General features: G+C 46.2%; 1 protein-coding gene across 4 annotated transcripts in view; it reads left to right on the forward strand.

Moving 5' to 3' along the window:
* The window catches only part of vti1a (vesicle transport through interaction with t-SNAREs 1A), a 105,319-nt gene that overhangs the window by 6,668 nt on the left and 71,018 nt on the right, over positions 1 to 27,633 (forward strand). For 2 of the 4 annotated variants that reach the window (XM_048986977.1, XM_048986975.1), the window contains exons 3-6: positions 893 to 1,003; positions 16,019 to 16,096; positions 22,831 to 22,851; positions 26,512 to 26,596. In XM_048986977.1, the coding sequence (XP_048842934.1) occupies positions 893 to 1,003; positions 16,019 to 16,096; positions 22,831 to 22,851; positions 26,512 to 26,596 (295 nt within the window). The remainder of the gene's footprint in view (positions 1 to 892; positions 1,004 to 16,018; positions 16,097 to 22,830; positions 22,852 to 26,511; positions 26,597 to 27,633) is intronic. The other 2 variants (XM_048986978.1, XM_048986976.1) reach the window with 1 other exon arrangement.

Below are 27,633 nucleotides of genomic sequence, written 5' to 3' on the forward strand. Positions count from 1 at the left end.
TATGCTTTTCAAAAATACAGCACCTTTTCTACATCACAGGTAACAGAATCTCTCAGGTGCTCTCTTGGCTATTCATTTGATTTTAGAGTGATATTAGTGTGTAGTTTCAGTGATTTCTTTGTTTGTTGGTTCATTCATTCATTTATCTATTTGTTTCAGAGCCTTGTAACTCCAACACAAGGAGCCTTGAATATTTTTTTTTTTTTTAATTTGAAAGCATGCAAAGAGTACAGTACTTTCTTCTCACTTGAGTGGGAGACATTTCCCCTCTCTCCACATGCCCTTTACTCAAATACAGCATTAAATAAATGAATAAAAAACTTGGGCACATTTGGGGTGCTTCTCTCACGATCAAGTAGCAGGTTACTGTATTATATACAAATGATATGAAAATGTATGTATTTCATTAAGAAATTACTTGTTACTCCCAGCCTTCACTGTTTTAATAATCCGATCCAAAAAAAAATGCCGATTGCTAGATGAACTTCGACCTTGAAATGAGAAAATTGAATTTGGCTCTTCAACAAGCTATTGCTGTGCCATGAGGCTGAAGTAACAAAAAAGTTATAGCTTATAAGAAAACACTGTGGTGCAAATAAAAGGCTACATCTCAAAGTGATTTTTAAATAAATATTTCTAAAGTCTGAAAGATGCATGTAATTCACATGCCAAATTTCATCAGAATACAAAGCCCGCTTCATGAATTTATACTGATTCCTAAGTTTTGGGCATTATAAAATACCTCTAATATTTTAGGTGCCCTACTAATCTGCTTAAATTGTAGTAAATGAAGGTCTGTAGAGTACAGAAAAGCTCCACCTCCTGGCATGGTAGGCGCTGCTTCCTGTCTGATACATGTGCAAGAAGGTTAAAGTGCTCCTTGTTTTTGTAGCTGGAGCAGATGGACCTAGAGGTGCGGGAGATACCAGCCCAGAGCAGAGGCATGTACAACAGCAGGTTGAAGAGCTACAAGCAGGAGATGGACAAGCTGGAGAAGGACTTTGTGAGTCTGCATCCCTTTTGTCCCCTTTGGTTCAATTCTGAAGTTTGACCGAGAGCTTTAAAAGCTTTGTCTCCTGTGAAACTGGCCCTGCTGTCAATGAGCAGTTAAAGTGGTGCAGTGCAACAGCTACAGGAGAAGCTGCCATAGGGTGCCGAATTCTGATGGTACAGCAGCAGAGCATCCTTAAGGACCTGACCGCTTTGGCAGTGATCTCATGCCTCGGATAACCGTGCATTTGTAGTTACGGGTCTATGTGCTCCTTCAGCCCGAGGCTGCCTTGAAAAGCCAGTGCGAGTCCACCTTAGAGAGACACTCATTACCACTCGCTTTCCTTCTTTAGTCATTCATCAGTTCCACCTTTGTCAAAGTTCAGTTACCCTGTACACACTTCTTACACCTTACTCCTCTTCACCAACTGCACATCTTACTGAGTAAAGTGTAGATAAAATACATCAGATACACTGCTCTTGGCATACTGCTAGCGTAGGAGGACTGTGTTTGCTATGAGTAGTGAGGCTGTTATATGACCTGGGTGCCTCTGTTCAGGAGAAATGGCTTTTTGCTGCCACCTAAACATTAATTGTGTTTTTAGACAGACCAGATTAAAGGACTGAACATATTTAAAGTGTTCAGGTGAGAAATGCCATAGCCAGCATTGGTCTGGAGGCAGGAAGGATTTGGAATGCTGAATTGTGTATGTATTACCTAAACAAATCAGCAGTGAATTGTTGGTTAAAGTCATCATCCAGTGTTCTACTTGCCCCCTTTAAAACTGGCGCCGTTTAGCATAAGCGGCCTGCTGTGGTGCTGGTGGCGCCGTTTAGCATAAGCGGCCTGCTGTGGTGCTGGTGGCGCCGTTTAGCATAAGCGGCGTGCTGTGGTGCTGGTGGCGCCGTTTAGCATAAGCGGCCTGCTCTGGTGCTGGTGGCGCCGTTTAGCATAAGCGGCGTGCTGTGGTGCTGGTGGCGCCGTTTAGCATAAGCGGCCTGCTCTGGTGCTGGTGGCGCCGTTTAGCATAAGCGGCCTGCTCTGGTGCTGGTGGCGCCGTTTAGCATAAGCGGCCTGCTCTGGTGCTGGTGGCGCTGTTTAGCATAAGTGGTGGTGTACTGTGGTGCTGGTTCTCTATTATTTTAACTTGTATGGGGAAAAATCAGGCAGAACACATTAAGATTAGAAGCTATAGTAATGGAGGTTTAATGCCCTGGATTTTACTACTCTTAATACCATGCATAAAATGAATTGGATACGGCACTGTTTGTTTGGAGACAGTGCCCCATGGTGTTACATTCCAGATGTATTATTTGCGATGCGTGGTGGTCTGAGATTTATTTTGCCGTATGATTTTTGGTATAGTAAATTTCCCGTAAAGCTTTCGAATTTTCGTAAGCAAGCTTTAAATTTGTGTAAAAAGACTTTCAAGCATAACATGTCCTCTTAAGTGTACAACGATCAATATGTTTTATAGAGGCAACACCGTGTTTAACAAAGTGTGTTTTGAAAAGGACGTTAATTTTTATAAAGTTTTATCGTTGAAAGTGGCAATCAAGTTAGCTATGAGAGGTATATTTAGGGTTTATTTATTTTCTCACTAGGAGCATTCCCCAACTTTGTCAGGCATGCATTCAAGCACTTGGGGACCATACAAATTACTGAGCACAATTTTGGTTGCTGCAATGAAGGTTTTGGCAAAATGGACTAGCCTGCCGCATCATTTTTTCACTTTGATTTTCGGGGTCTTTTTGAATTCAGCTCTCTGTAGGTTGATATATTTAATTTCCATCAAACGATGTGGCATCCTTTCGTTCCTAACACATTACCCTGTCCTTATCAGTATAGATATCTGAGAGAGCACCCATTGAGTTCCTTTAATTTTTTTGAGCAGTGTATTTTAATACACGATTTGAGTGAACGCAACTTTCTTCAGGAACACATTAGTCGCGTTGTAGTATTGTTCTTGACCATCAAGCAGAATGACAATATGGTGGTACAGAAAGAGGATAAAACTTTTGAGGTGGTATGCAGTGTAAAATATCAATGAACCACTGCTTTAGATGGTTTTAGATGGCCTGTGACATGTTTTTAAACCATAATAAAGTCTGTCCTGGTGATCCATTGTTTTCCAAAGACACCAGAAATGAAGCAGCGGGACCATGTGGCAGCAAAGGAAGGGACTGAAGGTTGTAGAAGACATTTGGTCTTGTACACACAGTAACTCTAAAAGTATTTGTCAGCTCTTTTTCAAACTTCCCAGGAATTTTGTATATGTGATGATCTGGGGTCTAGTTCATTTAGAGGCATATGGCACCTAAACTGAAGTAGTGTCATTTAGTGGTGGGACAGGAAATGACTGCCACAGGTGCGGATCCAGTGAACCCGATTACACCGAGAAAATGCTGATCCGGAGAACCCGATGACACTGAGAGAATGCAGATCCGTTGAACTGATTACACCGAGAGAATGCGGATCCGGTGAACCCGATTGCACCGAGAGAATGCGGATCCGGTGAACCCGATTGCACCGAGAGAATGCGGATCCGGTGAACCCGATTGCACCGAGAGAATGCGGATCCGGTGAACCCGATTGCACCGAGAGAATGCGGATCCGGTGAACCCGATTGCACCGAGAGAATGCGGATCCGGTGAACCCGATTGCGCCGAGAGAATGCGGATCCGGTGAACCCGATTGCGCCGAGAGAATGCGGATCCGGTGAACCCGATTGCGCCGAGAGAATGCGGATCCGGTGAACCCGATTGCGCCGAGAGAATGCGGATCCGGTGAACCCGATTGCGCCGAGAGAATGCGGATCCGGTGAACCCGATTGCGCCGAGAGAATGCGGATCCGGTGAACCCGATTGCGCCGAGAGAATGCGGATCCGGTGAACCCGATTGCGCCGAGAGAATGCGGATCCGGTGAACCCGATTACACCGAGAAAAGTCAAAGTTGGGCAACTAATAAAGATTTATTTTAGAAAAAGGAAGAGGTTGTAGGAAGACAAGATTGTAGAGGTTAGAGGGTGTGGTAGGGGCAGGAATTAGATGTAGGGGGTGGGACCGTCCAGGGAATACAATGTTGTCCTTGTTCCAACAACCTCTAGCTTTTAGAAATGGGATTCAGATATCAGATTTATGTTATTTTCATGAAGCGCAACTAGTATATGATTCTAGCTTGCTGAAGCATGCCATTTGTTTATGAATATTTGAACAATAAAAACATCAGACTTTGGTATTGATATTTCGGTATCATGGTATCAAATGCACGATGTCATGATCTGTGCTTGTCAGCAAATTTAACTTGGTCAGTTAAATACAAGGTTAAGATTAACAAGGTTAACTTTATTGATACCTGGGGGAAATTCTGGTGCGTACAGCTGCAAGAAATGGTACATGGAGGAACATGCATATGGAGCCAAACTGACAAGGAACAAAGACAGTGGACGTAGTGAAAACAAAGTAAATGTGGTGCAAACCTGTTTACAATGTACACAAATATTCAGAAAAAAGAATGTGATGCTAAAAATAAACATGTAACAATTATCATTATGTGCAAAGATTTTAAGTGAAAATATTTAATACATGGTTATTACCTACTGATATAACATACACCTGTACCTCTATGCTCTTTTTAGTAGTAATCTCAGGATAGGCTCCTGACTCTGAGTAGGACAAGTAGTTTCAGAAAATGCATGGATGGATGTTGCGTGAAATTCTGACATAGGGTTTAATTGCATTCTGACATATTGAGCCCATGGTTCTGATTAGCGATATATAGCATTGGCAATGTTTGTAATGCTGTAATTAGTATCATTAATACCAAATGGATTGCAAAAGGTCACCACAGTACCTTTTCAGTACAAGTATCCCGTGCAACATTAGTCTACACAAACTCTGATATATATGGTAAAATGTGGCATCTTATTGGTGCAGCACGAATAAATAAAACTGTCACGTTGTGTACTTGATAAATCTGTGTGTCATCGGGCCCAAAATGACTCCAAATAATCCACAAAATGTGGACATTAATCATGAATTCTGTCCTGCTGTGAGAGAGCGCTTACCTTCCTGTGTTTTCATCAATAAAAAAAAAAGTCAGAGACCAACAGGAGAGTGGGAGGGGGGAGGGGGCAATCGTGCTCAGGCATGGTCCAGGGAAACCTGGCCAAGTGTGAGTGCAGCCTTAATTTCACTTTTCAGTGTTGTCATATTACTTTTCCACCAGTAGATGGTGACATTGATCTAGGAATCTTGTCCCTTTTGCCTCTCCCTTCAGACAGGCTATTGCTTATTTGTAGTGATGTTATTTGCTTTGTAGGAAGCACTACTGCATCCGTTAGCAGGGGGATGAAGGCAAGTAGTGCTTTGCACACTGCGTATGTTCCATGCTTGTGGTGTGTGCAGAGCCCATATAGTACATGTATTTCATTTTTACACTTGTTCCAAGTGAGGTTGTGGGCTGTTAAACTGTTTTAAACTAACTAAAAATCTGAACATGAATAATATTTAACACAATATAGCATTTATAATAAAATTAAAATTATAGAAATGTATTGGATTTTAGCATTGTCCTGTCAATATTGAGAAGTGAGATTGCATAAATTAATAAACGAAAAACCCATATTACTTTGCTTTCCCTGCTTTAGTAGGTTATCATCTAATATTAGCTCATATTGGTTCATATTTAGAATTAACTTATAAAAGTTTTTGCTAGTGTGACATGATTTTATATTTGAGATGCTGAGCAGACTGCAACTACGCCTGGTGTTTATTTGCCAGTGCGAGTATTTGCATTTTGAGCCATTTCCTTTTAAGATGAGCTTCCAGAAGCTTAGAAATGGTTCTCCTTTGGTTATCATGGTCATATAGCTACTGCACAGCATCTGTGAGGATTATCTACATAAACTTATGTTTTGTATGTTTCTATGAATGGAGCCTGTTTCCTGCGCAGGTTCTGTGTTGTGCTCTTCCCAATAAACACTATAAATACACTGTACTTGCCAATAAAGTCACAACTTACTTTTTGCTGTTTGTTGTTCCTCTGGGCCAGGAAGGGAGAACAGAAACCAGATTGGTTGCTATATTATATTATAGTCTTCCTGTGTTCTTCTACTGAACTATAAACGCATAAACACACTACTTCTGTCCTTTAAATGAAAATTAGAAATATACTGAAAAGGATTTTCATATTGTCAATATTCACTCCCACTGGCTAGAATGTCTTCCTCAATACGGTATCTGCTCATGCTTGTTGATATTGCTGTGTCTAGCTTGTAAATGTAGGTCGCTGGCTGAATTGTAAATTTAGCATTAAACTGTTCTGTGCTTTTAACGCAATCATCCACATAAATATTGTTGAATAGCCTGGACGTCACCATTTCCTGATGCAGTGTTAGCTGCTGCAGTGGCAGAAACAGTGCGAGTATTGAATAGCCAGGACATCACCGTTTCCTGATGCAGTTTTAGCTGCTGCAGTGGTAGAAGCAGTGTGAGTATTGAATAGCCAGGACGTCACCGTTTCCTGATGCAGTTTTAGCTGTTGCAGTAGCAGAAGCAGTGCGAGTATTGAATAGCCAGGATGTCACCGTTTCCTGATGCAGTTTTAGCTGTTGCAGTAGCAGAAGCAGTGCGAGTATTGAATAGCCAGGACATCACCGTTTCCTGATGCAGTTTTAGCTGCTGCAGTGGTAGAAGCAGTGTGAGTATTGAATAGCCAGGACGTCACCGTTTCCTGATGCAGTTTTAGCTGTTGCAGTAGCAGAAGCAGTGCGAGTATTGAATAGCCAGGATGTCACCGTTTCCTGATGCAGTTTTAGCTGTTGCAGTAGCAGAAGCAGTGCGAGTATTGAATAGCCAGGACGTCACCGTTTCCTGATGCAGTTTTAGCTGTTGCAGAAGCAGTGCGAGTATTGAATAGCCAGGACGTCACCGTTTCCTGATGCAGTTTTAGCTGCTGCAGTGGTAGAAGCAGTGTGAGTATTGAATAGCCAGGACGTCACTGCTTCCTTATGCAACTTTGGCTGCTACAGTGGCACAAGCAAGTGTGAACGTCGACTAGCCGGGACATCACTGCTTTCTGATGCAACTTCAGCTGGTACAGTGACACAAGCAGTGCGAGCGTCGAATAGCAGGAACATCGCTACTTCCTGATGTGGCTTCAGCTGCTACAGTGGCACGAGCAGGGCGAGCATTGAGATGAGAGCCACTTATTCATCTTCTGAAATGCATGTCTTGCTCCTCTTCACTTCTGAGAAACCTTTGAAGCATGTAAATCATTGAGAATTATCCACATTATATTTTGTGAGTAGTGGTTTAACTAGCTGTCAGTCATGCAAATGTCCGGTTGAAGACTTAGGAATTTGGTTTCATATGAGAATCTGATGGATGTGTAGAGTTGTGGCTGGCTGTTGTGCACACACTTTTACTTCTATTTGGACATTACGGTGGCAAGAAGGTGTCACAACTTGGAGGAGGACTCCAGCACAGTGCTGCCTCTAATGATTTTTAAGTGTCTATATTTTGGTGCTGTTGCAGGCCAGCCTCTCATGTAGTGTAATGTTTTCCTTTTCTCTTGTCTTATTACTGTATTCACTTTGAGCCAGATTTAATGTTTCTTTCAGTTGTCAAGGATAGGTTGTAGGTGGGGTGAGGGTTCTTACAGGTTTAATACAGGAGACACTGGATGCGGGCGCATAGGTTATAGGTGGGGTGAGGGATATTACAGGTTTAATACAGGAGACACTGGATGCGGGCGCATAGGTTGTAGGTGGGATGAGGGTTCTTACAGGTTTAATACAGGAGACTCTGGACGCAGACGCATAGGTTGTAGGTGGGATGAGGGTTCTTACAGGTTTAATACAGGAGACTCTGGACGCGGGCATAGGTTGTAGGTGAGATGAGGGTTCTTACAGGTTTAATATAGGAGACTCTGGATGCAGGCATAGGTTGTAGGTGGGATGAGGGTTCTTACAGGTTTAATACAGTAGACACTGGATGGGGGCGCATAGGTTGTTGGTGGGGTGAGGGATATCCCTTCTCCTGCTATTCTACGTTTTGGAAATTCACTGGCACTGCGATGTTACATATCTACCTGCAGTGCATGAATGCGCAACTTGGAACTGCTTTTTGATGTTTCAGATCGATGCAGCTGAATCACCACCTTAATAATCGATGTACCACGATGCGTCAGTGCATTTTTACATCCCTAGAGCATGACCACAGGAAGAGCATGAGAGTAGGGAAGAATAATTTCGAGTAGGAGTCATTTGGAGTAGGTGACTAAGAAAGAGTTGTCTCTACTCTAAATATGCTGAGGACTGAATAGTCACCCAAGGCCTATTTTTATGTAAGATCAACATTTACCTGCTTTAGAACTGTTCACCAATTGTGCTTCGGATGTGCAGTGCAGCAAAGCTAAACAGAGACCTCTAGTGGCTAGGAAGGACATCTGCTTTTTGAGGTTGCTCCTTGAGTTTTATTGCTAGGACACCAAGTGTGTCCCTGCTTGAAGAAGATGGGTGTAGGTTTGCACATTACAAAATTTAAGACAAAAGGACCGTCTGAGGGTTAGATTACTACAAACCTGTTTTATCACGCTGTTGTGTTAACATTAAAAACTTTTAAATGTATGCCTAGATAAAGGAAGTCTTAAATGCAACCCTTTTTTCTTGGGTCTTTATTTAAAACAGGTTATTACAATTATCAGTAATTATTGATATCAACTAAAATGAATCATTTTACTATGAAGTGTCTCAGCTCTATTGTCCAGCTTTAGTGTGTAACTTAGATTCCATTTGTTACGTGAGCTGCGGCTTTCAAGCAGCTAAATGTTTTGAATAAGGTGACTTTGTAGCACTTGGCTAGTACTAATTAAAAGGAGAGATATTGTCACTGGTAGCTAGGAGCTAATGAGTATCTGGTCCCCATCTTTGCAGGTATCCAGCGCAGTACAGCTTCCTCCTCCATTTCACTCTAAGCTCGGCTTATGGCTGCTGGTGGCCATGAGAGCCTTTCTGTACCCCACCTGCAGATGGCAGTGTGCAATGTGCCATGTGCTCTCTGCCATGTGCTGTCTGCTGTATGCTATGTACCATCTGCTGTGTGTGGTCTGCCATGTGCCGTGTGTGGTCTGCCATGTGCCGTCTGCGGTCTGCCGTGTGCCGTCTGCGGTCTGCCGTGTGCCGTCTCCTGTATGCTGTCTGCCGTGTGCCGTCTCCTGTATGCTGTCTGCCGTGTGCAGTCTACCATCTGCAGTCTGCCATGTGCCGTGTGTGGTCTTCCATGTGGTGTGTGTGGTCTGCTGTGTGCAGTCTACCATCTGAGGTCTGCCACGTGTCGTTTGCAGTCTGCCTTGTGCCGTCTGCAGTCTGACGTGACGTGTATGGTCTGCTGTGTGCAGTCTACCATCTGCAGTCTGCCATGTGCCTTCTGCGGTCTGCCATGTGGCCTGTATGGTTTGCCGTATGCAGTCTGCCATGTGCAGTCTGCGGTCTGCTGTACTTCAGCCTCTCTCTTTCCTCTCACTCACAGCCTGTCTCCTGTTAGCTTTTTGGATACCGATGTCCGTCTTGTTAGGAAAAAAGAAATTGATTTGATTAGTCATTACAAAAATTTCAGTATTTAAATATTGGTTTTAATCTCTTCTCATAACTTTAAGAAACAGTGACTCCAGACGAATGTCCAGCCCACCAGCTGAATGTGTATTTCCTGCAGCAGTCCACAACCAGTGGCTAAGATAAACCCTCTCTTCATTTTGTCTGACCACTGTCTGGGCTTGGGTGGTATTATGGTAATTGGGGCTGGGCGTTATGCTCTAAGAATGATGATATGATTATAACTTAATGCAAGAAAGCAAGTGTTTAGGCTACATTACAACACTCATGATATTCAAATGAATGACGATATGCATGTTCAAAATCACGTTGCAATATTTTTTTTTGATATATCACCCAGCCCTAACAGTAATATGGTATTTTGTCTTACTGAAAAAATGAGCCCCCTCCCTGTCAAGGAATTTTGTTGAAGGGGGCCCTGCTTGGTGAATTTTATTTGGAAGATACTAGAATAGCTTTGGTATTGAATCTACCATCAAAATACCATAAACTGACGTGTACTGCATGACAAATGAGATACCAAAGACTTCTGTGTCTTTTTAGTTATCGACTAATTGTCATAAAAATAATACTGATGAACTTTTTCTGTATATTTTATAATATTATTGTAGAGCCTCTTCACACTTTTATATTATAAAGTAGAAAGGCTATTTATTGGCACTGAACACTAGAACATATAAATAAAAACTACATTTCTGTATTTCTTCATTATTTATTTATATATATATATATATATATATATATATATACATACATACATACATACATACATACATACATACATACATACATACATACATACATACAGACACACACACACGCACACAAATGTGATACAAGGTACACATGCTCAAAAACTGTGTGTGTGTATGTGTATATATATATATTATTTTCTTTTACAAAACTGCGTTGTGAAAAGAGTACAGTCATGGCCAGAAGTTTGGAGAATGACGTAATCATGCTCAGGCACGGTACAAGGCGACTGGGCCAAGTGTGAGTACGCCCTCAGAAGTGGCCACCTTCTTGGATTTGCACATAAAAATGTCCTACTGGCTGAAGCTCTGTGTTTGATAACATTACTGAGAGAGGTCACAGGGGAATGGCCAGACTCGTTAAGGCCAACAGGAAGTGCAGAAATAACTACTCAGCATAGCAACGGTGTGCAGGAAGGCGTCTCTGAACACAGCACTGGTCTGTCCTCCAGCGGTTCTGGGGACAAAACGGAGTCCTAGCTGGTACGAAGTAGGTGTCCCTAACATAGTGGCCACTGAATGCATGTGCTTTTACTGGCACACAATGTTGATGTAGAAGCATGTAGGCAGTATGAAATGTTTCCTGAAGCGCCATTTGTTGACATGCTGTTTACTCCTAGGCTGGTAAAGGGCTGCGTGGAGCACGACTTTAGCTGACCGGAAAACGGGAAATGGCCGTTTGGTGCCTGTGGTCAAAACTCTTAATGAAACACACTTTGTAAATTAAATGTCGTTAATTACTGTTGGGCTTGCCGAGCCGCCAGCTGCGTGTGGCGGGGGCTGGGGGTGGGGAGGGCTGCAGAAGCAGACTGGCACCCCAGTCACTTCAGGCCGTCTCATTAAACCCTGCCCCTGGGTATTTTACGCCTTTTATGGGCAATTTAATGAACTGTTTATATTTGTAGTTTTCAGAGCTAGCACAATTATTTGTGCATGCTGGCTCCGGCACTGCCGCCGCCTGCGTGACAGGAGAGTGAGCAGTCAGCGCCGCTTGATTGGGATTAATTATTCCTGCTGTGGGAGCTGCCGACTGTGTCAGCGCTGCAGAGATGAGCTGTGCTTCTCTAGCCTGCTGTTGCTGCCTCCTACTGGCGCCTCAGTCAGGGGAGGCTGCTCCTCCGGCCTGTTACTGCTGCTGCCCCCTACTGGCAGCTCTGTCAGGGGAGGCTGCTCCTCTAGCGTGCTGCTGCTGCCCCCTACTGGCGCCTCTGTAAGGGGAGGCTGCTCCTCCGGCCTGTTGCTGCTGCTGCCCCCTACTGGCGCCTCTGTAAGGGGAGGCTGCTCCTCTGGCCTGTTGCTGCTGCTGCCCCCTACTGGCGCCTCAGTCAGGGGAGGCTGCTCCTCCGGCCTGTTGCTGCTGCTGCCCCCTACTGGCAGCTCTGTCAGGGGAGGCTGCTCCTCTAGCGTGCTGCTGCTGCCCCCTACTGGCAGCTCTGTCAGGGGAGGCTGCTCCTCTAGCGTGCTGCTGCTGCCCCCTACTGGCGTCTCTGTAAGGGGAGGCTGCTCCTCCGGCCTGTTGCTGCTGCTGCCCCCTACTGGCGCCTCAGTCAGGGGAGGCTGCTCCTCCGGCCTGTTGCTGCTGCTGCCCCCTACTGGCAGCTCTGTCAGGGGAGGCTGCTCCTCTAGCGTGCTGCTGCTGCACCCCACTGGCGCCTCAGTCAGGGGAGGCTGCTCCTCTAGTGTGCTGCTGCTGCCCCCTACTGGCGCCTCTGTGAGGGGAGGCTGCTCCTAACATTCTCAGTTGTGTCATTTCATTCCAAGTACGGTCCTATGACCCAGAGAAAACACAACCACAAATCTGTCTTTTGGTCAGTTTTCGTTGAAATAATGTAATAAATGATAAATTAGTACTCGGTAAGAATAATCAGTAATTTAATTTCCACTTTTTTGATTAATGAAGTGTAACTATCTGTTGTTCTAACTTGAACCTATATTGCAAATAAGTCTTGCGCAAGTCTATGTATGTATTATTTGTTTTGACAGAAGTGTTGATTTACATATGTAATATACAGACTAATGCTGGAATATAGAGCAGTCTTTTGATCCCTGTCAGCAAAGGAAAGTGTGCGTTTGACGTGTATTTGTATTTGACATGTAAACCTCAGTCCCCGGTTTGATGAGATATGTCTGTTTAAAAGGCAGACAGACCATTTTGCATAAAGCTAGGAAAGATCTTTGTACTTTTTTGTGCTTCCGGGAATAGAAGCAATTTCTCACCCAAGATTAAAAAATGTGACAAAAGGAAGACCTTTCAAAAGGATAAGAAAACTGTTTTCGCTTCCATGGCAGTGAGGTAAGTTATGAGAGTACTCATTCTCTCTGAAATTCAAAGTGCTCCCAGCCTGGTTTCATGTGCCTCTCCGCACTCTTAATTTGAGACCTCTTGCGCCTTCCCTAAACAAGCAGAAGGATGAAGTTGTTCAAATACATTTTTGTTAAAACTTTTCCATTGGATTTACCATGAATTGCATTGATTCATTTCGTGTGCTTTCCGTGGCAGCGTTACTGTACGGACTTGGTCAGCTTGTCGTTATGAGGGCCCTCCAAGCTCAGGTCCTTGTCGGGAGCAGCGTTAACTTCCACAGCAGAGCTGCGTACTGGCGGCTGGCTGCGGTCTACTGTCAGCACATGGTGCATGGTTAGGCTGAGAGAAGCAGTCATCCTTCCCACTTTTAGGATAAAGTCAGTGTTCTGGTCTGTCTGTCTTTATGCATCATTCAGAGTGACATTACACTGGCAAGCAAGCCATGCTCTGAGCTCTCTCATGCACCTTCTCAGATTGAAAGATTCTGTCCAGGGTGTTGATTCAAATCAAGTGTTTCCTGAAGTCTCATTTACGGGAAAAGCAGCATTGCTAACCCTGCGCACTACTGGACAGCAGACTGAATTGTGACACGCGGCTGCTGAACAGTGTAGTTTGTCTTTCTTTACGTCAACAGAATGTACATGTTTGTCTTTGTCTATCCAGACACTAAGATTCTTTATAAACAGAGTGCGTTGTTCTTTGTAACAAAAGTTCTAGATGGTAGTTCGTCATTTGCAGTGTAGATTATGGCTTAGTTAGCCTTTTTGAAGAAAGTATGTTTGAATATTATTTGTGTTGTTTTATTGTTTCATTGTTTATATTAAAAGAGCAAAATGGAACATATTTACCTTCTGTACTTAAATGAGTTTTGGATCTTTTTACCTCAAAATTACTGAGTATAAATTCTGTCACATGCACATATTGTTTGCTTTAATTGTAATATTCGGTGCTTTCCTGCGAGCGTCTTGCACAGGGTGTTAGGGCTGTGTCCTGCCTCAGAGTGTGTGCACCGCCGCTCTCTTACACAGGGTGTCAGGGCTGTGTCCTGCCTGAGAGCGTGTGCACCGCCGCTCTCTTACACAGGGTGTTAGGGCTGTGTTCTGCCTGAGAGCGTGTGCACCGGCGCTCTCTTACACAGGGTGTCAGGGCTGTGTCCTGCCTCAGAGCGTGTGCACCGCCGCTCTCTTACACAGGGTGTCAGGGCTGTGTCCTGCCTCAGAGCGTGTGCACCGCCGCTCTCTTACACAGGGTGTCAGGGCTGTGTCCTGCCTGAGAGCGTGTGCACCGCCGCTCTCTTACACAGGGTGTCAGGGCTGTGTCCTGCCTCAGAGCGTGTGCACCGCCTCTCTCTTACACAGGGTGTCAGGGCTGTGTCCTGCCTCAGAGCGTGTGCACCGCAGCTCTCTTACACAGGGTGTCAGGGCTGTGTTCTGCCTGAGAGCGTGTGCACCGGCGCTCTCTTACACAGGGTGTCAGGGCTGTGTCCTGCCTGAGAGCGTGTGCACCGCCTCTCTCTTACACAGAGTGTCAGGGCTGTGTCCTACCTGAGAGCGTGTGCACCGCCTCTCTCTTACACAGGGTGTCAGGGCTGTGTCCTGCCTGAGAGCGTGTGCACCGCCTCTCTTACACAGGGTGTCAGGGCTGTGTCCTGCCTCAGAGCGTGTGCACCGCCGCTCTCTTACACAGGGTGTCAGGGCTGTGTCCTGCCTCAGAGCGTGTGCACCGCCGCTCTCTTACACAGGGTGTCAGGGCTGTGTCCTGCCTGAGAGCGTGTGCACCGCCGCTCTCTTACACAGGGTGTCAGGGCTGTGTCCTGCCTCAGAGCGTGTGCACCGCAGCTCTCTTACACAGGGTGTCAGGGCTGTGTTCTGCCTGAGAGCGTGTGCACCGGCGCTCTCTTACACAGGGTGTCAGGGCTGTGTCCTGCCTGAGAGCGTGTGCACCGCCGCTCTCTTACACAGGGTGTCAGGGCTGTGTCCTGCCTCAGAGCGTGTGCACCGCCGCTCTCTTACACAGGGTGTCAGGGCTGTGTCCTGCCTGAGAGCGTGTGCACCGCCGCTCTCTTACACAGGGTGTCAGGGCTGTGTCCTGCCTGAGAGCGTGTGCACCGCCGCTCTCTTACACAGGGTGTCAGGGCTGTGTCCTGCCTGAGAGCGTGTGCACCGCCGCTCTCTTACACAGGGTGTCAGGGCTGTGTCCTGCCTGAGAGCGTGTGCACCGCCGCTCTCTTACACAGGGTGTCAGGGCTGTGTCCTGCCTGAGAGCGTGTGCACCGCCGCTCTCTTACACAGGGTGTCAGGGCTGTGTCCTGCCTGAGAGCGTGTGCACCGCAGCTCTCTTACACAGGGTGTCAGGGCTGTGTCCTGCCTGAGAGCGTGTGCACCGCCGCTCTCTTACACAGGGTGTCAGGGCTGTGTCCTGCCTGAGAGCGTGTGCACCGCCGCTCTCTTACACAGGGTGTCAGGGCTGTGTCCTGCCTGAGAGCGTGTGCACCGCCGCTCTCTTACACAGGGTGTCAGGGCTGTGTCCTGCCTGAGAGCGTGTGCACCAGTATTCTCCCACCCCTCGCCAAGCCCCTCTGTTTCCAGGGGACAAACCGAATGGTTAGTTTCCTCATGTTAATTGTAGCTAAGAGCCCTGTGCTGAGAGATGCATGCATACAAATGCGTTTACAAACAGAGCAGAGCACATCCGACGGGCAGGGGTGTGGTCTGCTTTCTGCGTATATTCAGAGAGAGGAGATGAACCCTTCTGCCATTCGCTAAATATGACTGAGCAGAGGGAGCGCGTGTTAGCTCTCCTGCATGAGGCGTGTGGGGGGACTGTGCTGGGAGCAGGGCCTCGCCTTCCCTCTCACCAAAGGGGCTGTATGTTTGTAAACAAGGTACCCCCAAAGCCGCAGTCTTCCCCGGCGCGTGGCGAGCTCCGCCTCCAGCCGCTCCCCTCTATGCGCTCCGAGGGGCGCAGGGAGAGCCGTGGCGTGTCGGAACACCAGTCTCCGAGCGGCGCGTGATGAATTATTCCGTGTGCTGCTCACATCCCCGTTATCACAGGGCCGTGACAGCACTGAGCTGCCAGCACAGACAGGGCTGAGTGCACATTTATCACTGACATTTCACCAGAACATTTTCTACGTCTCTCTGCCTTTTTTCTTATTCTTCTCATTTTATTTATTTAGTAGAAAAAGGGGTTTTCTGTGATTATTTTCATTTTGGAGGGACAGGCGGATGGAGGCACGGCCGCACGGCCACCCTGTCCCGCTGGGCCTCCGGTAGAGGGCCCTCGTGCTGCGTGAGTGTGAGTTATGTCCAGCACAGCCATGCTGACGCTTATTTTTGTTGTCGCCCCCCCCCAGAAAAGGTCACGCATCGCCTACAGTGACGAGGTTCGCAACGAGCTGCTGGAGGGCGAGGGAGCCTCCTCCGAGAGCCAGGTAGGGTGCTAATCAGCAGGGCCCCGGCGAGTGGGCGGCTGGCTGGGGCTCGGGGGCTCGGGGCTTGGGGGCTCGCCGTCGCTGTTCCATTGGCATCAAGTGGAGCGGAAGCAACAGTCTCAATGCAAAGCCTCCGTGTGAATGGGCTCCGCCCCTGTGGACCACCGTGGGGGGGCACGCTGCCCCCCTCCCAAGTCGTGTTTTGTGTAATTGCACTGAATTTTTGGCAGTCGTCTTTTGGCGCCCTCAAGAACAACGCTGAGGCTTTGGATGGGGATCTGTGCTGTTATCCCGCTGCCGTTAGTCTGTGCCCAGTCACGTGACTCTCTTACTTATTACCAGTGCAATGCGGGGAGACGCGTATCTAACACCTGAAAGCTACCTGCAGAAGGTAAAATGACAAACACATGTGCTTTCTAAATCAGACTGACATGTTAATCGCAATGAAACGTCTAATTAAAATTGAGCATTAAATTACAATGTATTGATTGTGATGGCTGAGAGGTATGACACGTGATTGCAGCGTGGGTTTTATGAAGTGCTGCTTCTCAATGGTGTGGTGCTTCAAGCAGAGACTTGCTTCATGTGCCATTCACATGCGCGGCTGCTGTGAGCCGGAGCATGCGGCTCCTCCTGCCTGCTGCCCTTTCTCCGGTGCCGCGATGTGTCCTGGTTACGGTGGGAACTCGGCAAGCGCACTCTCGTTCACCATCAGCCATTGTCCTGCAAAGTTGTCTTTTTTTTTTTTTTATCCTCCCTATTACCATTTCAATAATGACCTCCACACAGCTCATCTTACAAACATATGTATACTGTTAGCTAGCGAGTGTAATTGATGTGCATATTCCATCCAAATTAGCCATGCAAAAAATAAATAAAATAAAATGTCATTGTCAGCTTTATTTATGTGAAACTTGAGGTTGGCTTGTTGTCAGAACTGCCACAGAAAACACAAGAAAAGCTAGAAGACACAAAGACATTAATTTTATATCATTAGTGTTTGTTCCTTATAAAGCATCGCTGTGTGCACAAGTAGGTACATGTGTGTGGGCGCACGAGCACTCATACAAGAAAAATTGTGTTTTTTTTAACATGTTTCTTAGAATTACTTTTCAAAAGATTTAATCATTCACAGTATTTGTGTAGCAGTTATTAAATAAAGAAAAAAATGTATTCTGTTATAATTGTGTAGCTTTAGCTCAGTAGCTTGGTTTTATTTGAATACATAGTTTGTCATTGCGAATTTCAATAAAAAATTAATGTAGTCGTGCAGTATGCCTAAAATGCATCATCTCTTTTTAAAGGTCATTGAACGTGTCCTTATTTGTCACTGCGCAGATTTGTGATTGGTGTTACTTTTGATATATCAGCTTTTACATTTGATGACACTGTTGCAATTCTCCAGCTTCTCTGTCCTCACAACCAACCAAAAGTCCTCTGTACTTTTAACAAACCAAAATTGCATTTTAATTTTTGTCGTATGTGTGTACACACACACACACACGTACATATGTGTGTGTGTGTATGTGTATATCTGTGTGTATATATGTATATATGTCTTTGTGTGTATAAACCTTACAAAATGGTACTATAATTATGTGACACATTCTGTTTGCCCTTTCAATATCTCATCACTCCACATGTGTTTACATGTATGTATATATTTACATACACACAGAAACACATTAAGAATGAAGATATTTGACAGTGAAGACGTTACTTTTCCATGGCTGAAGTAATAAATCTCCAGCTCCACGTTTGCCTCATTTACATTTTACAGACTTGGTCAAGCTGCGTGTGGCGTATGGCAAACCTGAAGTGTGTTTTCCTTCTCGGAATGGAACGAAACGAGGCTATATAAAGAAGGCGGGGGACTGGGGGACGGCTGAGTCGGTCAATCTAATTCCTGACGATCTGAAAGAGGTCAGGATCGTTTCCTATAGCCCTGGCTGAACAGATCATTACCAGACACAAATCTTTTCGTTACATGGCAAGGATTTATAACTAAATATATAGGGAGCCTTCATAAGTTCTGAAAATAGCGTGTTGGTCCTGCGATAATGTGCAAAGGCTAGTTTAATAGAGTTCGGCATTTATTCGTTATCTGTGCACAGACAGAGACAGAATTGTCGCTATCGCGTTTTTTTAATAATGTGCTGGTCGAGCGTCGCACAGGCTTTCCCACAGATGCAGGCAGGCCAGGGTTTCACCTGCCACACACACACACACACACACAGGCCAGGGTTTCACCTGCCACACACACACACACCGCACACTCCACACACACAGACAGCCCACACACACACACACAGACGCAATCTGTCTCACAGATGCTCTGCGGCACAGTTTCCATTGCAGTCACAGCAGAAGGCTCGGCCACTAGAGATTCTGCTGGTCTGAGCCGGCATGGACTGGAGTTGTTAAGCTCCAAAGCAAACCCATCATTATTTGTATTAAATTCTGTTTTGAATTAAACTGAAATTTGTAGTTGTGTATTTTTAAATACAGCTAGCTATAAGGATCTAATGGATGTAAATAAAGGCAAAATATAAAGTTTCATGAACATTACACTTTGTGTCTAGAGCAGCTATTGCAGTGCACCTATTATTCATATGAGCGGATTTGTAACTATACAGAGAGGAAGGTCTTCCAAAGAGAGCAGCACAAAGCCCCTCATATGCTTTTCCGCAGATACTCCATGAGGGCTTGTGCTCAGCCAAGCAGCACAAATAAGATAGAGACAGTTTTGTTTGGTTGCTATTGAGAGTGGTGTGGACCCCGGTGAACGTCCCGGGCAGGGCTGGGCCCCCACAAGCTCTAAATAGCCACATCTGTAGTGTAGTCTTAAACTTTGGCCCTTTTAAATAATGCAGCTAACGTGGGGGGTGATGACCTGAAAAATAAAAGGCAGTTTCCATCAGCAAAGTGCTGCGTTTTTGGTGAGAAGCTGCTCCTCTTTTCCTGGGTCTGTGCCTGTCGGTCTGAGACCAGCAGTTTGCTGCAGTGCCGTAGCTGCTGGACATTAATTGGTATCATTGAACATTTTTGAATGATCAGCCTTGATCGCGACTTTCTGTGGTCAGTAGCACATTAATTCAGTCAAACGGAGCCACTAGTGTCCCACCTTTTGGTTTCCTTTCATATGAGGTGCTGCTGATTTCCATCTCCCCGTCGCCTGTCTGTCATAGTAAGACTCCATCTGGTCCCCTTGCTGCCTGTGGCCTGAACACTGCTGACTGTGAACAAGCCTCTCACTGGCATCCCAGTGGTGCATTTCTTTCATAGGCGTGGCTCAGCTTCCGTTACCCATAGACATCTCAGGGATTTCAGGGCCAGTATGTGTGGGCTGAGTTCTGTCTGTGGCTCCATGTGACTCGGTGACTGTTCCCCAGCTCGGCTGCATCTCATGTCCTGTTGTCACTAAAAACGAATCACAGATGACAGTTCAACCTGATAACTCCTTGACACCTGCAGTCTGGGCTGCTTTGTTTGGACTGGTCTGTAGGGTAGTAAGTGGAGCTGCGGGGGAGTCGTCCGCAGCCTATGCTAACATTTTAGCATTAATTTATAATCACTTTAATCAGTCTTTAGCATCTTCAGTCCAGGCTGCTCTTTGGGCGTCGTCCACAGGGTCACAAATGCGGCGCTGCAGAGTCGTCCTCTGCCACGCTAACATTTTAGCATTAATTTTGCTCTCCTTTTGTCTGGAATCCGGTTTATAATTTATGATCCAAGCCCTGCCTCTTTCTGATACATTAGCGAATTATAAAAGTAGAAAAATTGAGAATGACCAAACAGCAGAGAAAAAGATGAGAAGTGGAGATGATGATGGCCTGCAGGCTTGCCTCAGATCTGCTAACCTTTAATCTCTCAGAAGAAATGGAGATTAAAAAATCACCTGCAACCACTGACAAATTAACAAACTTGTTCTTCTTCCCTCTTGCAAAATGCGGCCATCTTTCTGCATGTGGTGCTGAGGATGATGCCTCTGCCTGCTTCTCTAAATGAACAATGAACTTGGCATTAAATAAACTAGTCATTATACTATCTCTTTGTCACTGAACTACCGTTTGTATTTAATCTTTAAAAAAGCAAAGATCATTTATCGCAAGGAAGTGCTGTTAACTGGCTGCTTTGATATGTAACCAATTTCATTAAATGAATTTAACTGATTTGTTTTTTTCACTCAAAATAAACAATAAAATAACTAATCACGGTTTGATTATTTTTTACACACACTATAGTATACGTAGTAAATATATATGCCTGTATGCCAGAGCTGCCATGATTACTCGATTATTAAAAAACATCGATTAAAATTTGGCGGAAGGAAGACGGGACATAATGGATGAGGGTCCAAACAAACAGGGAAAGCATCAGTTCTGTGGAAGCACTTCATGTTAAAAGTGGATGCGAATGCATTCGTCTGTCAGCATTGCAAAGCAGAACGTAAAATATCACCACAGAACAACTTCAATGCAAATACATCTTAAAAGAAGACATTCGAGTTTGACGGACTCAGCCGGTAATGCGAAGTTAGTCATAGATATTTGCCATTTAGCCTCTCGGTGTAGCATAGCCTATCTTTGTCATCACTTTGACGTAAATCATTTTGCTTTCTAAGATCCCATTATGATAAATTAATCGCCGCTAAAACGATTAGCCGCGTCATCGTACATAATAGAGTACATAATAACTATATATATATATATAATTAACATTGTATGTCTCGAGTAGTGCTGAACGATATTGTAAAAGACTTACAATTTTAAAAGTATGTTAATTTTTTGCGATATTTTGGAACTGAAAATTAACTATAGCCAAAAAGAAATTATCTACCAAGAGAATCTGTGAAGTATGTTGGTGGTGCTGCCGTGATTTGCTCCTGCAGACACAAAGCAGGACTGACATGTCTTTTCGTAACCTCCTCTTGTTCGCTTCTCTCTCTTCTCGTTTCTGTTACATTTCTCACAAATGCACCACACTGTTTACCAGTGAGTCCAACAGCAGCTCCACAGTGATTATGATGCACACTGCTCGCGCTGAAATGCCGAAAATGGACCATCATTAAAACTGCAAAGCTTGCTAATAGGTTTGTTTCCTGAGACAGTAAAATGTTTTCGTGCAGCTTACTGGTCTCGGATCAGCCCTTGTGATGAGATATCGACATCACAGCTGTCAGAGCGGCATAGTGGGGCAGCTTTATGTGTCTGGAGTTTGCAGGTTCGCTCTGCGTCTGCGTGGGTTCACTCCGCATCCTCTGGTTTCCTTCCACCAGTGGCGGTTCATACCGTGTGTTTTTGGCCTTTCGCCTCCTAGTTCCCAGTGCACCCACCGTTTCTTCAGAACAGGTTTTCCACAATAAACTGTATATGTTTTAAATGATTTTCATAACCTCTGATATTTTAGCTAATGCGTTGTGATTGTAGTGATTTTATTGCTGAAAACTTCAGAATGATGTTGAAATAGACCATCAGTCTACCGTATTTTCAATTTACTGTGTGCGTTTTACTTCCTTATATTTCATAGGAATAGTTAGTTGTCACCTGTGTGAAACAGCAACGAATCGTTACTAACTGTCGCAAGATGTATCAATAAATAAGTAAGGACTCCTAATCACGATCGCGGCATTTTAAAGACTCACGGAAGTTCACGATGATGGGGAAGACATTTCTTAAATATAAATATTTCCGGATTTCACATACAAAAATGTTTTCGTGACAGGGGGTGCGTGCGCACCTTACACCACTGCTTTCCGCTATCAAAAAAAGCAACTTCTGTAAACTGGAAGGAACTAAACGGACCGTATACGTGTAGCCCTCAGCTACTGCCCCTTTCACGGCTGGTTTCTGCCGCCTGCTAATTGCAATAAACATTTATTATTATATGATATGCCACTTTACAATAAGGCTACCCATATAAAGAGTTTATGAATGGTTTATACTCTGGTTATTAATTGGCTTGTAAATTAGTAATAGATTTAAAATGTTATTTTAATGTATTTAACTTTTTATTTAAAGTTATTTTTATTAATGAGTTACTGCCATTTGCAAGTGGCAAGAGGGAGCCTTATTGTAAAGTGGCACCCTCAGTTTTTCTCCAGATTAATCAATAGATTACAAGATTATTAACACCATCAGTAGTGACAGTCCTACTATAGCCATAGTTAATTTATGATTCACATACAAATCTTTTGCGTCATAGTCGTCTTGTAGCTGTCTCTGTATAATGATGTTTAGAATGCGTGCATGTGCGTGCTGTGTGATTGTCGGAGGTGTGTGAGCATAGCCTGACGGGGGGGGGGGAGCACGGCCGCCATGCGCGGCACACTGGGCTGATCGGCCTGCTCTCGCTCCCGCTGCCGCCTTCGCTGCCGTTCGTGGGGATTCTCCCTTTTCTTCTTTGCCATATCGAGTGTTGTGATGTGACTCTGATTTTGATTTCCTCCTTGATGATGATACTTTAGATGCAGCCGGGAGAGATCCAGCCCCTCCGTCTTTGTTTAATGTGACAGCGAAGAAGTTGATCTTTGTTTGTTCAAAACTCCGCATGAATCTGTGTTTAGCTTCGTTTAATGTGTTTGTCTGTGATTTCTAAATGCTAAACATGCAAACAGATAAATCGTCAAGGTTAATTCTGTACCCTGCCGCATGACTGATCTCTCTGCTGCCATGTCTTTGCTTTTTATCTCCCCCTTTCCCTCTTTCTCTCTCTGCGCTCGCTTCCCTTGTCAGCTGATAAAGTTGCGTGAGGAGGTAAGTGCTTCCACTGTACCTCTCTCACTCCCTGATTCCCTCCAATGCATTATGAGGAGCTCTAGGCCTGTCTTCGCCCCCCCCATCCTGCTGGCCAGTGCACTGTGTCTCTAGCTGAGGTACCCCAGGCCTGTCTTTGCCCCCTCTCACCTCCCCTGCTGGCCAAGTGCCCCCCCCTCCCCCGATGGTGTGTGCAGGACTGGACAGCAGTAACAGCTGGTAAGGTTCCTGTTAGATTGAGATGCAGAGAAAGCTGTCCATTTCCCCATTAGTAAAGCTTCTGAATGCAGGCAGTCACTGATGCCTTGCAGCACAGCAGAAAGTGGCACTGGGCACTCTTTTAAGGGTCTTCCTTTCTGCTCTACTCCTCGTTTGATTAAGTACTGAAAAGGAAGCACTGCATCACTGTAATATGATATTTGTCAGGCTGAGTGTTTGTGTAAAGGCATGGATGCTACGCTTCGCGGCTTAGCAAAGGGCCTCTGAGCCGCTGTGTCACTTCCCCTTCCTGTCTCCTCCCGTCACAGGGCCACGCAGACCTCGCAGTGCCGAGCACGTCGCTGCCCTCCCCTCGTGTTTCCCTGTTTGTGTTCTTATTTCCTAGCCGCTGCATTGACAGTCAGAGCAGATGGGATGTGTTTGAAGCTGCGGGGACTCTCCCCACCTCACCTGCAAAGCGTTTTCCCGTTAGCAGCAGCCAATTATGATGCTGTTTCATTTCACCCTTTTTTTTTTTATAACCAAGCGGTTTCCATTTCAGGGTTTTAATCAAAGACCATACAGCTTATTCATACTAAGCTCTGTTTAAAAACTATACTTTTCCATCGCTGAGAAACATGTTTAAATATTTAGCATCTGCATTCACTGCTGTTTGACACTTGTAATTTCTCATCTTACAACTCCCAAACAAACTGGGAAAAGATCACATGGCGGTGATGAAGAGCTGTCCTTATTATTCAGTTTGACGCTCGTCCTTATTGAAATAATAAGGAAGCATCGGCCCTTTTGAAAGTGCTGAATGTGAGCGACGCTCTCTTTGATACTGAAGCGCCCGTATACCGTGCGCTTCTGGTGACTTAGTGTTCCCTGCTAAAAAACAACAGCAGAACGTTCCCTTTAGCTCCTTCAGGTTACGGTTCACAAAAAGAGGAGTGGCTGCCATGCATGCACATGCTGTTCTGACATGGTTGTCACATTTATGTCAGTTAGGGTTAGAAATTGGCAGTCATGTGATAAAGATTGGCAGTTTGACCCCGCCTTTTACAGTACTGACCTTTAGTTCCTGTTATACGCATAGATTCCTGCCACATGATCTCTGTACGGCTCCCACAGGCTCTGGTGGCGCTCAGTCACTGTTATATGATTGTAGAGTAATAAAACAAGAAAAAAATATATGTATCTTGAGACAAAAACATTTCTAAGCAGTGCTTTGAGGTTTAATACTGTCATAAAAATCACTAGATTCACCCAGTGCCCTGCAACTCGGTTATAAAAAATAAAAACTGAAATGAGTTTTGCGTTCTACTCCGTTGAGCAGTGCACTAAAATTAAAATGGGTTCTGTGCATTACTCTGCTATGCAGTGTAGTAAAAAACAGAAATTACTTTTGCACTGCGCTGTTATGCAGCGCATTAAAAAACAAAAATGACCTTTGCACTGCGCTGTTATGCAGTGCATTAAAAAACAGAAATTACTTTTTTTTTTACTGCACTCAGTTATGCAGTGCCCCCAATAAACGAAAGTGAGTTTTGCACTCTGCTCTAAGTTATGCAGTGCATTAAAAAACAGAAATGAGTTTTACGCTTTGCTCTGAGCCTCCATTTCAGAATGTTATGAATGAATGAAATGACTGTTTTCCATCTATCGATTTGACAAAGCCCTTTCCCCTGGCAGTGCCATCCCCATGACTGGGGGAGGCAGACTCATCTGTAAACAGTGTCTTTGTCTTCCTTTGCAGTTTAGACATTGCAGCTTTATAAATAGTCCTCATAAGACTGATCCCCCCCCCACACACACTCTCACACTCCCAGCATATGTCTGCTGGGATTGGTCCTGCTGTAATGTTGTTGGGCTTTCCATGCCGACCACTGTGCATTGTTTTAATGATCCTCCTCGCTCTACCACTGCCATCGTCAAACACTCCCCCGTCTCCTCCTACCCCCTCCTCTGTTTAAAAAAAAAAAAGAAGACAGTGAAAGAGAGAGAGAGAGCGAGCGAGAGAGAGATTGGAGAAACGGCTTTGAAGTGGCTTTCCCTGCGAGAGCCTGCTGGCCGCCTCCCTGAGACGTGTCACCTTTGCCGGGAGGGAATAGGGAAATCACGTTTCGAATGGTAATGATAACATACTAATCAGTGGAGCTCTTTGAAGATGAGGGAACGCCGCGCTCTGTCAGTGTCCCCGGCCGCCGCTCCTCCGAGGCACTGCGGCATCCTGGGCTAGGTGTGCTAGCTTAAGTGTGCGTGTCAATACGGCACCTCCGTCTCCAGCGATCCATTGGGGCTCATTAGGAAGCACCGGCTCCATCCCCCCCCCCCCCTTTAAACTATTAAAAAGTATTTCTGCAATTTTAAATGACATCTGTCAACGGCGTGCGGCAGGAAAAAAAGTTCAGAGGATGAATTTTTTCCCCTTTTTCATTGTCAAACTTTGAGAAGTGGAATATGTCGTCTTTCGCTTTTTTTCTTCGAGTGATTAGTTTGTACATATTTTGACAGCTTTACTAGAACGGCAGATTCAGTTCTTTTTTCCTCCCCTTAGGTGGAGAGCGGAAAAAAGTGGAGATTAAATTTTCTTCAGAAAGTTCATTTTTGCGAGGTGCTGGTGTGTGCAGCGGGGCACTGCGGTGCCGGGCAGCCCGCAGGTCCGAGCTGTCTGCTCTGCGGCCCGGTGACCTGGGCGGCTCATACTGAGCAAAGCAGGCAGTACTTTTGGCTGGACCTTTCGGTTCATATGTACGGTCATCTTGGTCATCATCAGTGTGATGGCCAAAGCCGAACAGCTGTCTGTGGAGCCGCCCGCCCCCTACCCTTTTTTAATACCTTATGACAAGTTGTGAGTAAGGCAACTGCCTTGGAGTCTCTAGGACGCAGAGGCACAGACACAGCGCCCCCTATCAGGCCAGAGTCCACAACATCTGCTATGTTGAAATGGCAGCATTTTTCCCTTAGTGATGTGGTTTTAATCAGTGGCTTCCTGAGAGTTTTTTTAACATCTTTTTTGTAGCTATCACGCTGCTAGATTATTTTGCATGAAAGCAGCAAATTATCATTTATTACACCTCAATTAACTCATCCTCCCTCTATCAACTTTGCCCTGGACACTAAATGTGAAATAATGAGTTCCAGCAGCTGAGAGCACCTATAAAGCAGAGCCAAGCTCCAATAAGGGCTCTGAGTCGTGGTTCACATGCGGCCTTTGACATTTATGGCTGAGCGGGGAAGTAGTTCAGGATTTGGGGACAGCAGCCAGTGGACCTTGGAGAGGCTCATGCCGACAGCTTCCTCCCTCCCTCCCTCCGTCCCTCTCGCTCGCTCGCTCTGTTTGTATATATTTCGCATATATGTAAGGGGTGTGTTTAGGTGACATGACTTTTATGTTTGACCATCTGTCTCTGTTATTGTTTACTGTCTTTCTTCCCCATTTTCCTCCATTTGTTACAGAGAGCACATCTGCTGGACAACACAGAGCGGCTGGAAAGGTCATCACGCCGGCTGGAGGCGGGCTACCAGATCGCTGTGGAGACAGGTAAGCAGGCGTCTGGCGAGGCCGCCAGCCCTTAGGCTGCTGACATTTCCAGCATCACATCAAAGCAGGGGGGATGGGCGCAGGGCCTGGGGCGGGGTCAGAGGGTGGGGAACAGGAATGGGTAAAAGAGGCGGGAGTTTGTGGAGTGAGGGATGTGCATGGGGAACAGGGGCAAGGGGTGGGGCCAGGGGAGGGGATGGGTGGAAGGTGAGGGGCGGGGCCAGGGGAGGGGATGGGTGGAAGGTGAGGGGCGGGTCTAGGGGAGGGGATGGGTGGAAGGTGAGGGGCGGGGACAGGGGAGGGGATGGGTAGAAGGTGAGGGGCGGGGACAGGGGAGGGGGATGGGTGGAAGGTGAGGGGCGGGGCCAGGGGGAGGCGATGGGCAGAAGGTGAGGGGCGGGGACAGGGGAGGGGGATGGGTAGAAGGTGAGGGGCGGGGCCAGGGGGAGGCGATGGGCGGAAGGTGAGGGGCGGGGCCAGGGGAGGGGATGGGTGGAAGGTGAGGGGCGGGGACAGGGGAGGGGGATGGGTAGAAGGTGAGGGGTGGGGACAGGGGAGGGGGATGGGTAGAAGGTGAGGGGCGGGGACAGGGGAGGGGATGGGTGGAAGGTGAGGGGCGGGGCCAGGGGGAGGCGATGGGCAGAAGGTGAGGGGCGGGGACAGGGGAGGGGGATGGGTAGAAGGTGAGGGGCGGGGACAGGGGAGGGGATGGGTGGAAGGTGAGGGGCGGGGACAGGGGAGGGGGATGGGTAGAAGGTGAGGGGTGGGGACAGGGGAGGGGGATGGGTAGAAGGTGAGGGGCGGGGACAGGGGAGGGGATGGGTGGAAGGTGAGGGGCGGGGCCAGGGGGAGGCGATGGGCAGAAGGTGAGGGGCGGGGACAGGGGAGGGGGATGGGTAGAAGGTGAGGGGCGGGGACAGGGGAGGCCTGGATAATGCAAACAGGAGATGGACAGAATGTGGGGTCAAGGGGTGGGGCTAGGGGTGGGGGATGGGCAGGGTACCGGGCCAGAGGCAGGAGATGTGGGTGTTTAGTGA

The sequence above is a fragment of the Brienomyrus brachyistius genome, chromosome 20 (genome assembly GCF_023856365.1).
Source record: "Brienomyrus brachyistius isolate T26 chromosome 20, BBRACH_0.4, whole genome shotgun sequence".
Taxonomy (NCBI): Eukaryota; Metazoa; Chordata; class Actinopteri; order Osteoglossiformes; family Mormyridae; genus Brienomyrus; species Brienomyrus brachyistius.